The sequence below is a fragment of the Bufo gargarizans genome, chromosome 3, assembly GCF_014858855.1.
Source record: "Bufo gargarizans isolate SCDJY-AF-19 chromosome 3, ASM1485885v1, whole genome shotgun sequence".
NCBI classification, from domain to species: domain Eukaryota; kingdom Metazoa; phylum Chordata; class Amphibia; order Anura; family Bufonidae; genus Bufo; species Bufo gargarizans.
In genome coordinates this window covers 72,459,236-72,473,665 of record NC_058082.1, presented here as the reverse complement: position 1 = coordinate 72,473,665, position 14,430 = coordinate 72,459,236, and the positions used below count along the sequence as shown (strand labels likewise).

General features: G+C 43.2%; 1 protein-coding gene across 11 annotated transcripts in view; it reads left to right on the top strand.

Moving 5' to 3' along the window:
- The window catches only part of NBEA (neurobeachin), a 580,876-nt gene that overhangs the window by 499,466 nt on the left and 66,980 nt on the right, over window positions 1-14,430 (top strand). For all 11 annotated transcript variants that reach the window (XM_044287233.1, XM_044287230.1, XM_044287232.1 and 8 more), the window contains one exon: window positions 8,095-8,214. In XM_044287233.1, coding sequence (XP_044143168.1) covers window positions 8,095-8,214 — 120 coding nt within the window. The remainder of the gene's footprint in view (window positions 1-8,094; window positions 8,215-14,430) is intronic.

Sequence of the window (14,430 nt, the reverse complement as noted above, 5' to 3'; positions counted from 1 at the left end):
TTTTATATATCTGATGTCTGAGTACTAATCTTAGGATATGTCGCCATCGGTGAGATTCTCTATATTCTTATGTCTATATGAAAATAGATTTTTATGGATGTAAGAAACAAACAGGCTGTCTACCCCTTTCCAGCTGCTGAGACTTTTACACTGACTATAGAACATTAGTTCTGTACTTAAAGGGGTTTTTGAGGATCAGAAAAACATGGTTGCTTTCTTCCCAAAAATGCATGCCATCCATGAGTTGTCTCTGGCATTGCACTGTAGCTCAGTTGCATTGGAGTCAAGGGGCAGAGCTGCAATGCAGCATGCAGAATGCAACCATATTTCTCTAATCTTGAAAAACCCCTTTAAATGTCTGTTGTAATAACTACTAGCATCCCCTATGTCAGTGATGGCTAACCTTGGCCCTCCAGCTGTGGTAAAACTACAACTCCAAAGATGCCCCCCTTGCTTGGCTGCTCTCAGAACTCTATAGAAATAAATGCAGCATGCTGGGAGTCGTAGTTTCACCACAGCTGGAGTGCAGAGGTTAGCCATCACTGCCCTATGTAATAACAATTCTGGAGCATCTATTTTTATGGCTCTATGGTGTGTAATTCCTCTATTATGAATTACCAGCAGTTTGCAATGAAGTTCCAGGTGGGTGTTACCAGTGTGTCCCTGCACACATTATCCAAACAGTGCTGCCAAGCTTACTGTGCAGGAACACCTCCACAACTGGTAACACCCATCTGGACCGTCACTTCAAACTCCTAGCAGAGGACCAGTCATCACTTGGTATATTTCTGTTTTAGTATATACTTGTATTTACTATTAAATAACAGTTTTGGAGCATCTTTTTCATAACTTTGTTGCGTTCTTTCTGTTATTTCTCCTGGAAATGTAGGAAGAAATGAATAACTAGGTGTCACCATTCTTCTTGTTAAAGGGGCATGTCCCTACATAGTCTGGCTTTGTCAGTACTGATTGGACAATGTCGGACTGTGTAAGGGCACACCCTTAAGTAGTAACACCAAGTTGTCCATTTATTCATGCTTTTCTAGGAGGAATAACAGTGGAACAGCTCAACACGCAGTTGTAATAAAAGGGAACCCAGAACTAGTTCATGAAAAATCCAATTATTTACTGAAAACAGAGCTGACAGACCCTTTTTTTACTTAAAACCCCCTATAAAATCAGTGGTTTTATATCTTCAAAGACTTCTACTGTTATGTAAAATACAGATAAAAGATCAATGCAATCATAACATAATCCTAACAAACTATTGGCGGGAAGGGTCCTGTAGAAGTTCTTTGTGGGTCACAGGCCTCGTAGAGCTCAGGACTGGTGACTGGTTTCATAGCACAAGAACATACACATTGCACAGGACTGTAACCCTCTGTTACTTGGCGAGGTGAGCACATACATGGCCTCCTAGCTTTCCCACGTTCACTTGTAACTCTATCCAAATGTTCCCTAAGAAAAATAACGCCCCAGTATACACTAAAAGTTTGTTTGTATGGGATACGGGTTATTAAGACCCCCCGGGGGGCAACCAGGTGACCCTAAGCTCATTACAAATTCAGAGTAGAAGCCAAGAACAGCAACTCAGAAAAGCCACATCACTCCTGAAGCCACTAGTATGTTTATAAAAAGAGCAAGTTCATCTGTCCGCTCCTGGTGCACTACATGAAATATGGACGCTTATATTAGCATGACATTAATGATATTTTCGTTGGAGGTTTGCAGACAAATGCTGAATCTGTAATTTCGTAGACTATAAAATGTGTAACAGGGTTGTTGGTTTCCTACCAGCCTTTAATAGAAGAAAGCAAACTGCAGGCAGATAACATTGTAAAAAAACAAAATATAATAAAGTAGAAATACAGCATAAGAGGCCTCTCGAGTTTCCTTGCTTCGAGGACCACATCATTATGCATTCTATGTGCAAGGCCTCCATGGGCTCTTTAAAGGTCACCACTTGAAAATGTAAAACAATATTCTAGACAAAAGTTATTTGAGAGTAATTTCTGTATAAGAAGGATTTGACAACTCAATGAGGTTGAGGGCAGAGCTCATACTTATTACAGTGTTACAATATCAACACAAGTAACGACGTTTAAAATGGTATCACAGTATTAATACCCAACTAACAAAAGAGTGATAAAACAACAAGACTTGTTACTGTGGTACAATCCCTCAGAAGGAAGACACGTTGACAAGTCTGAGAGGCATGGGCGGATTAAGTGGCCCAGAGGCACTGAGATGTTCCTCAAGCTGAAGCCCCCAGTGCTAAAGAGATATTTAGATAGACATTACATTCAGTGCTACCAAACATACAACACTACTTACCTATTACATCCAGTGACGTCTCCTCTGATGTAGATGTTCTCTTTCCTCGTGTTCTCCATTCGGAGCAGACCACAATGAGGACATCTTTCAGCTACGTCTCGTTTGCCACACAGACATCTTGGGTTCTTCACCTTTCTATCATCCTTCTCCTGGTTCCCCAACATTGTCATCCTACTGATACCCCACTATACTGCAGAAATAATAGTGCCATACATATAGTCCCCCATAGTAATTGTGCCCCTACAGTGCCTCCAATAGTAATATTGCTTCCCGAGAGTGCTCACTAATAATAATGACCCCATATTGCTGCGGTAAGGATAACAACCCCACAATGCCCCCAGTAGTAACAGTGCTTCCTCGGTGCCCCAATAATAACACTCCCACAGTGTCCCCAGTAGTAATATAGCCCCTCTGCAAATCATGCCTATAAAGTCTCCAGTAGTAATAAGTCCTCCTATATTTTACCAGTAGTTCTAATGTCCTGTAATGCCACCAGTAGTTATATTATGCTCCCAGTAGGCATTTTGTCCAGTTTTGTTTAGTATTTTTGCTGGATCTGTGACAAGCGCTTAATGGAACCTCCTCCAGAGATGTGAACCTGTGGCGCACACGGAGGTGAGCGGGCAGTGATCAGAGCACACAAGCAGTGCTCCGAGGACTCTGGCCAGCCTCTTGCTGCTCAGATTTGCTTTTTTGCATATAAATAAAAAGGCAGATCTTTCTGCAGCTGTTTAACATACAGACAGAAAGAAAGGTATCATTTCACTCAGCATGATCAACCCTACCAGGCAGTATGCCTTATTTAAATGGGTTGATTACATTGACAGATGCTAGTTAAGGTAAAAAAGGAAATTTTTTAAATAAAATAATGAAATATTATGCTGGATTTCTTTGCATAATTCTATATTAATAAATGCATGGAAATAGTATGTTAGGCTAGGTTCACTTGTATTGCATAGATTCCATTAAGAGCTTGTGTCACAGAGTCCATCAAAAAAGTTGTACAAAATACAGCTGTATGGAGTGTTCAAGGAACCCAAGAAAACTGCGACAGGAACCCGACAGTGGGGTCCGTTGACATTTGCTAGATCGGACTCCCATGTTGCTACACTGCAACAGAAAAAACAATATAATTGTATGTTAAAAGGGTTGTCCAGTTTTTCATCAGGATAGGTCTTTAATATCAGATCGGCAGGGGGCGACTTCCGGCGCATCCACCAATCAGCTCACAGAGTTTGTGCAAGCGCTGCCTTCTCTTCACTGTTTATCTGCTCGATGATAACATTTCAGCGGCTGAGCAGTGTAATTACAGCCGTTTCCATTCAAGTGAATGGGACGGATGAGCTGTAATTACACTGCTCAGCCGCTGCTATGTTGACATCAAGCAGATAAACAGTGAAGAGAAATCGGCACTCCCAAGAGCACTGATCACAGAGGGGCAGGAGTCTGACCCCCACTTATCTGATATTGATTAATTAAAATTATACTAAAAATATACAACACGACTTGCAAAGAAAAAAAAAACTATAGAATTCACAGAGGCAGAAAAAAACAAACCAATAACCCCGCTTGTTTAATGCAGACATTTCTCTCTGCGCTAGAGGCTCATTTCTGCTGGCTGCTTTGTTTCTTTAATGGGTGACACGGAGCACAATTAATTTCCATGGCACTGCCAGTTTACAAAGTAACGTACTGAGGCAGCGGTAGCCTGGTAACTTTGAAACCTGTCATTGCATGTTTTACACCAAAGCAGACTGCAGTGACAAGAACAAAACAAAAAGAAATGAGCTTAGGAGTGGACCCGAGTCGTGTGGATGCAGAGCGGCAAATTATGTGTGAAGAGGTTTTAGGAATAATTATTGCATGTTTGCAGAGTGATGGCATGTCATTTACTGGTGGACTGGGTAACTGGGTGGATATAATGGCCAAAAGGGAGATGTTTCTCAGTGTGGCTCTCAGATTTAGAGGACTTGTCTCCTCTCCTGACATGTCTGTTTTAGGAAATAATTCTATTCCCCGTGAAATGACAATTCTGGAGCTTCTATTCTTATGACTTTCTGTTGTGCTATTCTTGCTAGACGTTTATAGATAAAGGTCCAGATGGGTGTTACCAGTTAGGGGCGTGTCCCTGCACAGTCTGACATTGGCAGCACTGATTGAATAATGTCAGACTATGCAGGGACACCGCCCCTATTTGGCAACACCCAGCTGGACCTTTATCCTTAAACTTGTAGCAGGCATAAGGATAGAATGACACAACATGGAGTCATAAGAACAGATGCTCCAGAATTACTATTACTATTACTATTACTATTATTACATGAGGGACACAAGTAGTTACTAAAACAGACAAGTCAGGAGAAGGAGAGGCGACAGCTTCTCCTTAAGCAGCACATTATCAGTACCTAGGTTCATTAGGTTCATATAAAGATTTGTTTCCATATAATTGGTTTCAAAGACTTATCACCTCTCCTGACATGGCTATTATAGTAAGGGTACATTCACACTAGCGTTAATACCGGAAAAAAACTGATCAGTTTTATCCTAATGCATTCAGAATGGAGAGCAAAATAGCGCAGCATTCTGCAGTTTTCTCTCCGGCCAAAAATCCTGAACACTTGCCGGAATGCCGGATCTGGCATTAATTTCCATTCAAATGCATTAATGCCGGATCCGGCCCCAAGTGTTCCAGCAAAATGGATCCGCATGCGCAGACCTTTAAAAATGAGAAGAAAATAAATACCGGATCCGTTTTTTCGGATGACAACCGGAAAGACGGATCCGGTATTGCAATACATATGTGAGACGGATCCGTCTCACAAATGCATCTGTTTACGTCAAGATTGCCGGACCTGGCAGGCAGCTCCGGCAACGGAACTGTTTGCCGCAAGTGTGAAAGTACCCTAACTGATTGTATTTCCCCTGTAATAACATTTCTGGAGCATCTATTCTTGACTCTGCATTGTAATATTCCTCTTTTAGGGCTCATTCAGACGGCCATATACTGTCCGCAAAAACGCAGATCCGTTTTTTTGCAGACAGTTCAACATGTCCGCAAAAAAACGGATTGCATTCCGTATTTTTGCGGACCCATAGACTTTAATGAGGCCACGTCCTGATTTTCACTGAAAAGTATAGGACATGTTTCAGTTGTTTTGTGGAGCTGTGGAATAGAAGAAAAGGGCCCCATAGAAGTGAATAAGTCAGCATCTAATCTGCAAAAAAAAACGGATCTGTATATTTGAGAACAGCATATGGTCGTCTGAATGAGCCCTTTTTCTTCCTGGAAATGTATGAATAAAATGAAAACTGCCTGTTATCATTCCATTTGCCCACACACCGTCTGAAACTGTCCAAACTGTGCTGACAGTATCAAACGGATCTGCTTACACATGCCTCCCAAGTGTCCCTCTTTTTGACCCAAGTCCCTCTGTCCCTCTTTGATCCTTAAATGTCCCTCTTTTTGACCTGGGGAATTAATCTATAAATGTGCATTAATACATTTACTAAATTGCTCCTTACTAAAGTGTCTGTATGGTTTCTATCTGTATACTAGACCAGAACTTCATTATTTGTGCTATTTGGACCTTAAAACATCTATATTGAGCCAATATTTAAATAGATATTGAAGAGCAAGAGAAAAAATTGCCCCGGGGCTCCACATGCTGTAAAAAACATAAAGGAACTTATACTCACCTAGCCGATCCCCAGCTGCTGCAGTTCTGATGGAGTCAGTAATTGCTTTGGGCGGAGTTAGAGGCGTGGCCTAGTATGGAAAAAATTGCCACGATGCGCGCTGCACATATTGTCCCTCTTTGCAATTTTTAAATGTTGGGAGGTATGTGCTTACAGACGTAGTCATAATGTCGTCTGCATAGGTAGTGTTTTGTGGAATATAAGAAAAAGCGCTGGCCTGGATCGCTAGAGTGCCATAGGCCGCACTTTTTCCTATAGTGTGGAAGCACGACCACAGCTGCTAGATTTGCAAGGTGGTTGTAACCCCTGAACACCAGCAGTCTATATTATCTCTTTGTGTCTATGTACCTTTCTAGGCTCCATTCACTTCAGTGGGGCCGTAAAAGATGCGGACAGCACTCCGTGTGCTGTCCGCATCTGTTGCTCCGTTTTGTAGCCCAGCAAAAAAAAAAATTAAATGTCCTATTCTTGTCCGTTTTTTGTGGACAAGAATAGGCATTTCTACAATGGGTCCGTTCCGTTCCGCAAATTGCGGAAGGCGCACGGGGGGGCTTCCATTTTTTGCTGACTGCAAAAAACAGAACGTCGTGTGCATGAGGCCCATCTCATATCTCTCTATCTGTCTAGCTATCTCTTTCTCTCTCTCTCTTCTGTATGTTTTTTTAACTCCCGCCCTGCAGTCTACATCCAATTTAACTTAATTGCAAGTGTATGCAATTCTAATGTAAATTATTATTTCACCATTGCCAACTGTGCATGTGTAAGTAAATAAGATTTATTATTTAAAAGCCTTGCAAGCAGATAATTCAGGCGGCGTGCTGGTATAATCTACCCCCAGCTGAGGGTAAAACCGTGCTGTGGAGGAATACAACCGCGATCAGTTCTGCGTTTGCAGCTTTATATAAAGACAGTGAAAATACCGTGCTCTGTATAGAAACCCTTTCAGACATTTGTGGTTGTGTGATTAGTTACAACCCAGTAACTGTACATTTATGTTATATCCTCTCTGGAGGTCTCTATAGGGATCTATTCTTGGAACTGTTTACTGTCATTTGTATATCTTTGTCTAACGAAGCATCAGCCACTGTATAGGAGAATGGTTTAGTTCAGGACATCTCTACTTGAGGTAGAAAAACCTAGAATCCCTGAAATAAAATACCGTATTTTACCATTACTATTGCAATTTTACATTGATACATTGCTGCTGCGCTGCTGAATGAAGCAGGCGGAGCAGGCGCGTGATGTAGTGAGTTACACTGCCGGCTCCCGCCCGACCTCCTGCCTGCTATGGAAGTTAGTAGTAAGTACCCTACTACAGCCAGGATGAATGAATTTACTGTTTAACATTGACTATATGATTACTACAGTGAGCGGGGGGCCCGGTGTAGTAGAATACAGTGACTGCACCGGGCCCCGCAGCCATTACAAAACAAAATTCCGACCCCACCCCCTGTATTGGGATCATTCACTACACAGGGACACTATTATGGGGGGGATCTGTGGATGACACATAGCATAAGATGCTATGTGTCATCCACAGATCCCCCCCCCCCATAGCAGTGTCATGCCATCCCCAGATGCCCCCATAACAGTGCCATCCCCAGATGCCCCCATAACAGTGCCATCCCCAGATGCCCAAAAACAGTGTCTTCCACAGATGCCCCCATAACAGTGCCATCCACAGACCACCATTAGTTCAAAACCCACCAAAAGCACACCTTTTGGTTCAAATTTTTTTTCTTCTTCTTTTCCTCCTCAAAAACCTAGGTGCGCCTTATGGGCCGGTGTGTCTTATAGGGCGAAAAATACAATAACAGCATTGTGAACCAAACCTTAGTTTGAATTTTTATCCGATGGTTCAGTATTTCTTGTTTGTTGGTGAGGACGAAATCAGACAACATGGCATATTTTAAGTGAGAAGAAGCCAAGACGTGGTCTGCTAGTTCCCTAGTTTTGTTCCTTTTTTGTTTGTTCGGTACATTCTGGGGGGTTTTCCTTAGTAGAGTGTGCTTCTGAAATACCCAACTCATGTGATCACACTTTTTTCTTTTTGATATTTTACAGGAACCCTTCACTACATTTTTCCTTAATGCCAACGAAGGCAAGTTTGATCACCCAGACCGAACGTTCTCCGCTGTGGCAAGATCATGGAGGAACTGCCAAAGAGACACATCTGATGTGAAGGTATGCAGCAAATTAGTGTGGTATTAGTTACAATATAAGAGGGTCGCATGCACAGTGGAAGATATTCTACAGTATGGTAATTGCAACTGTGGGCATCTGACCACTATGACCTCCAGTGAACGCTAGAACAAAGTGCCACCATAGTTTGACTATAATGGCCATCTGTGCGTCTTCCTGGAAACAGCTGTGTGGAGCCAACAGAAGATGAAGTAACAGTTCTTTCCTTGCAAATTTTTGAGGTAGGTACACTGATCAAAAGGATTCAGAGAAAAAAAAACTCAACTGGTGGGAGCCATCCATTTCCATTGCTCCTCCACCTCTCCTTGCCATGCTGGAAGTGGGATATGACATTCGTCACTGCTGTTAGGCAATCAATGATGTCAGCATTTACGTCACTAACGAGACTTGGCCACTGAGCCTCAGTGTTCACATGCTGTTCCTGCACATGTTACGGCTGAGGGCTAGGTAACAGTAACATGCATGTAGACAACATGTAATGTTTCTGCTCCAGCATGGACCCTGAAGCTCGGAAGACTAGAGTTGCACTCCTGGAACTGGGAGGCTCTGATAAGGTGATTTAGTGTTTTTTTATTTTTTGTTTTCAGGCTATGCACGGCAAACCCTAAAACTTTTTAGATCTTGGGCAACCCCCTTTAAATGCTCTACACCATAATTCCATACGATATCACATCACAGAAAATCACATGCATAAATTGCATATGTTTTTGAAGGTGAAATTATAAAAATTGCCGTGCACATGCAATGTCTTGGAACCCCATAGAAATATATTTATTAGTGCGATAATTATGTTGGTTTTATTGCCCTGACTTTAAAAGAAAGCTCCTTGAGACATGACCTGTGGGGGACTGGTTCGTGAAACGATTGGGCTAAATTTACAAAAACTTTACGCAGGCTGACTGTGCAGGCAGTTATGATGGTTAGAATGGTGCGGTCCTGATAATTGCCTGCTTGTAAGAGAAGGTGAGAGCCGCATTTACATGCAGCAATCATCTCTACTGTAGGGGGACGAGCGATTGCTACAGCGATCACTCATCCTAATGCAAACTCATTGGCCGAGATTTACTAATCCTAAAGATGGTATAAAGGTAGCCTGTCTAGACCTGAACCAGATTTATCACAGGGGCTCAGGCTGGGTGGTAAGTGTGGTGCAGGGACTGACACTTTACTCTGACTCTATACCAACTATTGGTTAGTCTAATTTAAGACAAATTTTTATGCCAGAATTGTGGTGCAATTTTGGTGCAAAATGGTCCATCTTGGGTCCACCCCTTTCCAGTGGCGTGCCTAGGGATTTTGGCACCCGGGGCAGGTCCATTCTCTGGCACTTCCACCCCCCATTACTTTAACTAAAATTGTCTCCCACACAAAGTAGTATTGCCCTCATTGTACAACCTTCACAGTAGTTTTGTACAGATGTGTGCCCCCTCACAGTAGTTATGCCCTCTCTGTGCCCCCTTCACAGTTGTAATGCCTTCTTTTTGCCGCCTTCACAGTAATAATCCCCATCGTGCCCCCTTCACAGTAATAATCCCCATTGTGCCTGCTTTATAGTAATAATCCCCCTTGTGTCCCCTTTATAGTAATAATCCCTATTGTGCCCCCTTTATAGTAATAATCCCCATTGTGCCCCCTTCACAGTAATAATCCCCCTTGTGCCCTCTTCATAGTAATAATTCCCATTGTGTCCCCTTCATAGTAATAATCCTCATTATGCCCTCTTTATAGTAATAATGCCCACTGTGCCCCCTTAATAGTAGCAATGCCCATTGTTCCCCTTCTCAGTAATAATGCCCTCTGTGCCCCGTTCATTGTAGTAATGCCCTCTGGCTCTGTGCCCCCTACAGAGTAGTAATGCCCTCTTTGCCCCCTCCAGAGTAGTAATGCCCTCTGTGCCCCGGGAAAACAAAAAAACACAGTAACTACTCACCTTGTCCCGTTCCTGAAGCTCACATATCCCTCTTCCCTGCAGGCACCGATCGCTCTGCAGCACTGTGTGGGCGGAGCTTATGCAGATTTGCAGGCTCTGCCCACAACAGCCTGCAGAGCGATCTGTGTCTGCAGGCTGAGTGGTGGAGCGGGGAGAAGTCTTCCTGCTTCACCATTCAGAGCGCTGCCGGCCTGAAGGATGGGAGGAGCCTGGGGAGCTGAGCGGTGAGTGACAGGACCGCAGCTCCCTGCGCTCCAGCAATGAACGATTCGATCTGTATTGATGAAAACGCTCTTCGCTTCTAGCACCCCCCTGAGAGCGGACACCCGTGGCAGACCACCCCTCACACACACACACACACCCCCCCCCCCCCCTCCCCCTTAGCACACCACTGCCCGGTTCCCATAAAGCCCCACCACCATCAAACATGTTGTGGGGAAAAGTGTACAAATCGTAGATGCGCCAAATTGCTGAGTTTTTGTGCAGACTCATTAGTAAGTCTGGGTCATTGTTTCTCTGCTGCAGATCCCTGTTTACATAGGACAGATCTGCTGCCCAGAAACCATGATTTTGGTGTCCGCATCAACGATGTTTTCACCTGTTTAATGAGCTTGTGCCCTTTCATCTGATGATCGGCAGCACCTTTACACAGGGCAATTATAGGCAGGGGTGGATTGGCCATAGATCCTACAGGGAAATTTCCTGGTGGGCCAATCCCTTGGAAGGTCACTCGAGCCCTCCTGACGGCCGCCAGCTGGTTACATAATGATCTGATTCTCTCCTACTCACCTGTCCAGCAGCCGCAGGTGTCCTCCTGAATTCAACTGTATTGACATCTTCAGGACAGCGATACAGTTCAATACTGTGGCGCAGGTGGCAGTATTTTGTGCTGCACTGTGGTATCTGGTTCAGCTGGGGTGGTATATTGCTCTGCACTATGGTATTGCTGGCCCTGCCTAATTATGTTGCCCAGCCTTCTGTCAATTTGGACCCACCTGCAACATGGGGCCACTTTTATGTATTTTCCAGGGCCACTTTTAGTTCTAAATCCGCCTCTGATTATAGGAAATGAGCGTTGGAGCAAACTTTCATTGCTGGTAATTGGCCAATGTAAGGGGGCCTTAGGCTTCTTTCACACTTGCGTTAGGCTTGTCCGACCGTCGTGCTGCAACCGAATCTCCAGCCCATCCCCATTATAGTGAGTACGGAACAGCCTGTCGGACAAGCCTAACGCGAAAAGAAGCCTTAAAAAAACACTTGTCTTTGTTCACCATCACAGCCAATCGCAGTGCAGCTTCCATGTTTCCAGAGCAGCTTAAAAAATAAAAAGCCAATATCTAATTGGTTGTTATGGACAATAAGGTCCTTTTTTCCCCATTACGTCTTTGTATGTCACTACCAAGTGCATTCTGCCTTCATATCTGAACAGTCCACCAGTTCTTCGCAACGACTGGAAGGACAGACAGACGGTTAAATAACCCCAGCTCCTAAATATCATCATTTTCAGTCATTTAAGCTCCTGTCGTAAATCTGTTAGCATGTCATTGGCAGCCCCATAACGCGGCCTTTCATTTATCCCCATAAAGTGATTGGTCAGGAAGTTGTTATCGCGGTGAACATCTGTACAATGAATAATTTCGAGGGCTGTCTAGAAATTCGGCAAGAGTTATTGTCGCTGTTTAAAACAATTGATGTTTGTTTGATGTCGAGCGCGAAAGGTTTTCTGCCTCTATTAAAATTTCTGCTTTAATTTAGATCAAATGTTGGTGAGACTGATGCCGAAAAAAAACAAAAAACAATAAATTCTGCTTTCCTGCTGTTAACTCAATATTTGGTCTAGTCCATAAAACACAGCAGGAATTGGATTTGACCTTAAAGTGTCATATTGTAGCGGCTCACCCAGCACTGAGCTTGCATCGCCCGGGGCAATTAATAAAGCATTAATGACAAGATCTATTTAAAATGTGGGTTCTCTCTCTCCAGCCTCGGCTTCTGCCTCACTTGCCTGGGGATATTATGCAACAGCGCACATTAGATTAATCCAGCCGGCACGCGGCACGAAGAGCCTGATGGAGAATCCCCCTTATTGCGCTGTTTGCAAGTCGCCCGCATTTATTGTTAACCCGTGATAAAAGGCAAGCGTTGGTTTTCATCATTTGTCACGGCGTTGATGTCGTCTCTGTGTGTGATTTACGCCCGCCGTCTAATAGCGTTTACGCTTCCTAGCGAATTCTTGGGAGAATTTTCTGGCCTGCAGAACCCAGTAAACCGTTTTCCCTACACATGAGATAAACACCATGAATATTTCATGTGCATCAACATGCCAAGCAATAAACGCTAGCTGCAGAGGTGTCGGAGAGGTGCCCAATGGGGTGTTTCTAGGCGCATGTTACTACCGTTACTATAGTTACCCTAGATTGCTGCAGGCCGATTCCACCATTTTTATCCATTTCTGCTGGGGATTTGATGAGTACGGGTGGCTGCTACTTCCACCTCATCCCAGTGTCCATTACGTTAAATTGACATTCATGGTGGTTGTCTCTCCCTTAAAGGGGTTATTCCATGATTGATGTAAAAAATAAAAATCAAACATCAAATAGTACATGAAAATACCTTTCTAACTAAGCCAGAAACCAGCCCTGTACCCCATATGGATCCAGAAGTACCCCATATGGATCCTATAGCATACCGCATTGGGGACGAGCCTCCCTAGCCTCACCCGTGTAATCATGTACAGGAAATAGAATACAAAAATCTGCAATCAGAAAATAAAAACAGATTAGAAAAAAGGAGATGTCTCACTATCTGGTTTTAATTTTTGGAGACCCATTTCCCGATATAGTGTTATGATGCACATGCAGGCTGCAGGGAATTTTGAGCTGTATACTCCTCTTGAGAATCAATTAGTGAAACAGTATTTTGATTTATGAGATTCTGGAGACCACTGATGACCACAGGCTATGCTAATAGCATCACAAGACAGATTGAAAAAAGCGCCTGCATATTGTGTGCGGTAAAGCTTCGGCTTTGTCTGATGACATTGCTATTTTAGGGAATTGCTTTTTCGCTACAATTTTTTCAAATATTGCTCCAAGGCATTTAAAAGAAACCATAAAGCATTTCTGTCAGTCTTAATTATTAGTAACATATTACATAAGGCCGAAAAAAGACATTTGTCCATCCAGTTCGGCCTGTCATCCTGCAAGTTGATCCAGAGGAAGGCAAAAAAAAAAAACTATGAGGTAGAAGCCAATTTTCCATAGTCTCACTGCTCTTACCGTAAAGAATCCTCTTCTATGTTTGTGTACAAACCTTCTTTCCTCCAGACGCAGAGGATGTCCCCTCGTCACAGTCACGGGGTTAAATAGATGATGGGATAGATCTCTGTACTGACCCCTGATATATTTATACATAGTAATTAGATCTCCTCTCAGTCGTCTTTTTTCTAAAGTGAATAACCCTAATTTTGATAATCTTTCAGGGTACTGTAGTCCCCCCATTCCAGTTATTACTTTAGTTGCCCTCCTCTGGACCCTCTCCAGCTCTGCTATGTCTGCCTTGTTTACAGGAGCCCAGAACTGTACACAGTACTCCATGTTTAGTCTGACTAGTGATTTGTAAAGTGGTAGGACTATGTTCCTATCACGGGCGTCTATGCCCCTTTTGATGTAACCCATTATCTTATTGGCCTTGGCAGCAGCTGCCTGACACTGTTTTTTGAAGTTTAGTTGGTTGTTTATTAAAATTCCTAGATCCTTTTCCATTTCAGTGTTACCGAGTGTTTTACCATTTAGTATGAACGGGTGACTTACATTATTCCTTCCCATGTGCATAACTTTACATTTGTCAGTGTTAAACCTCATCTGCCACTTATCTGCCCAAGCCTCCAGTCTCTCCAGATCGCTCTGTAGTAGTATACTGTCCTCTTCAGTGTTAATTACTTTACACAGTTTAGTGTCACCTGCGAAAATTGATACTTTACTATGCAAGCCTTCTACAAGATCATTAATAAATATATTGAAGAGCATAGGGCCCAATACTGACCCCTGAGGTACCCCACTAGTGACAGTGACCCAATCTGAGTGTGTACCGTTAATAACCACCCTCTGTTTTCTATCATTGAGCCAGGTACTTACCCACATACAGATGTTTTCTCCCAGTCCAAGCATTCTCATTTTATACTAACCTTTTATGTGGTACAGTGTCAAATGCTTTGGAGAAGTCCAGATATACGACATCTATTGATTCGCCGCTGTCAAGTCTAGAAC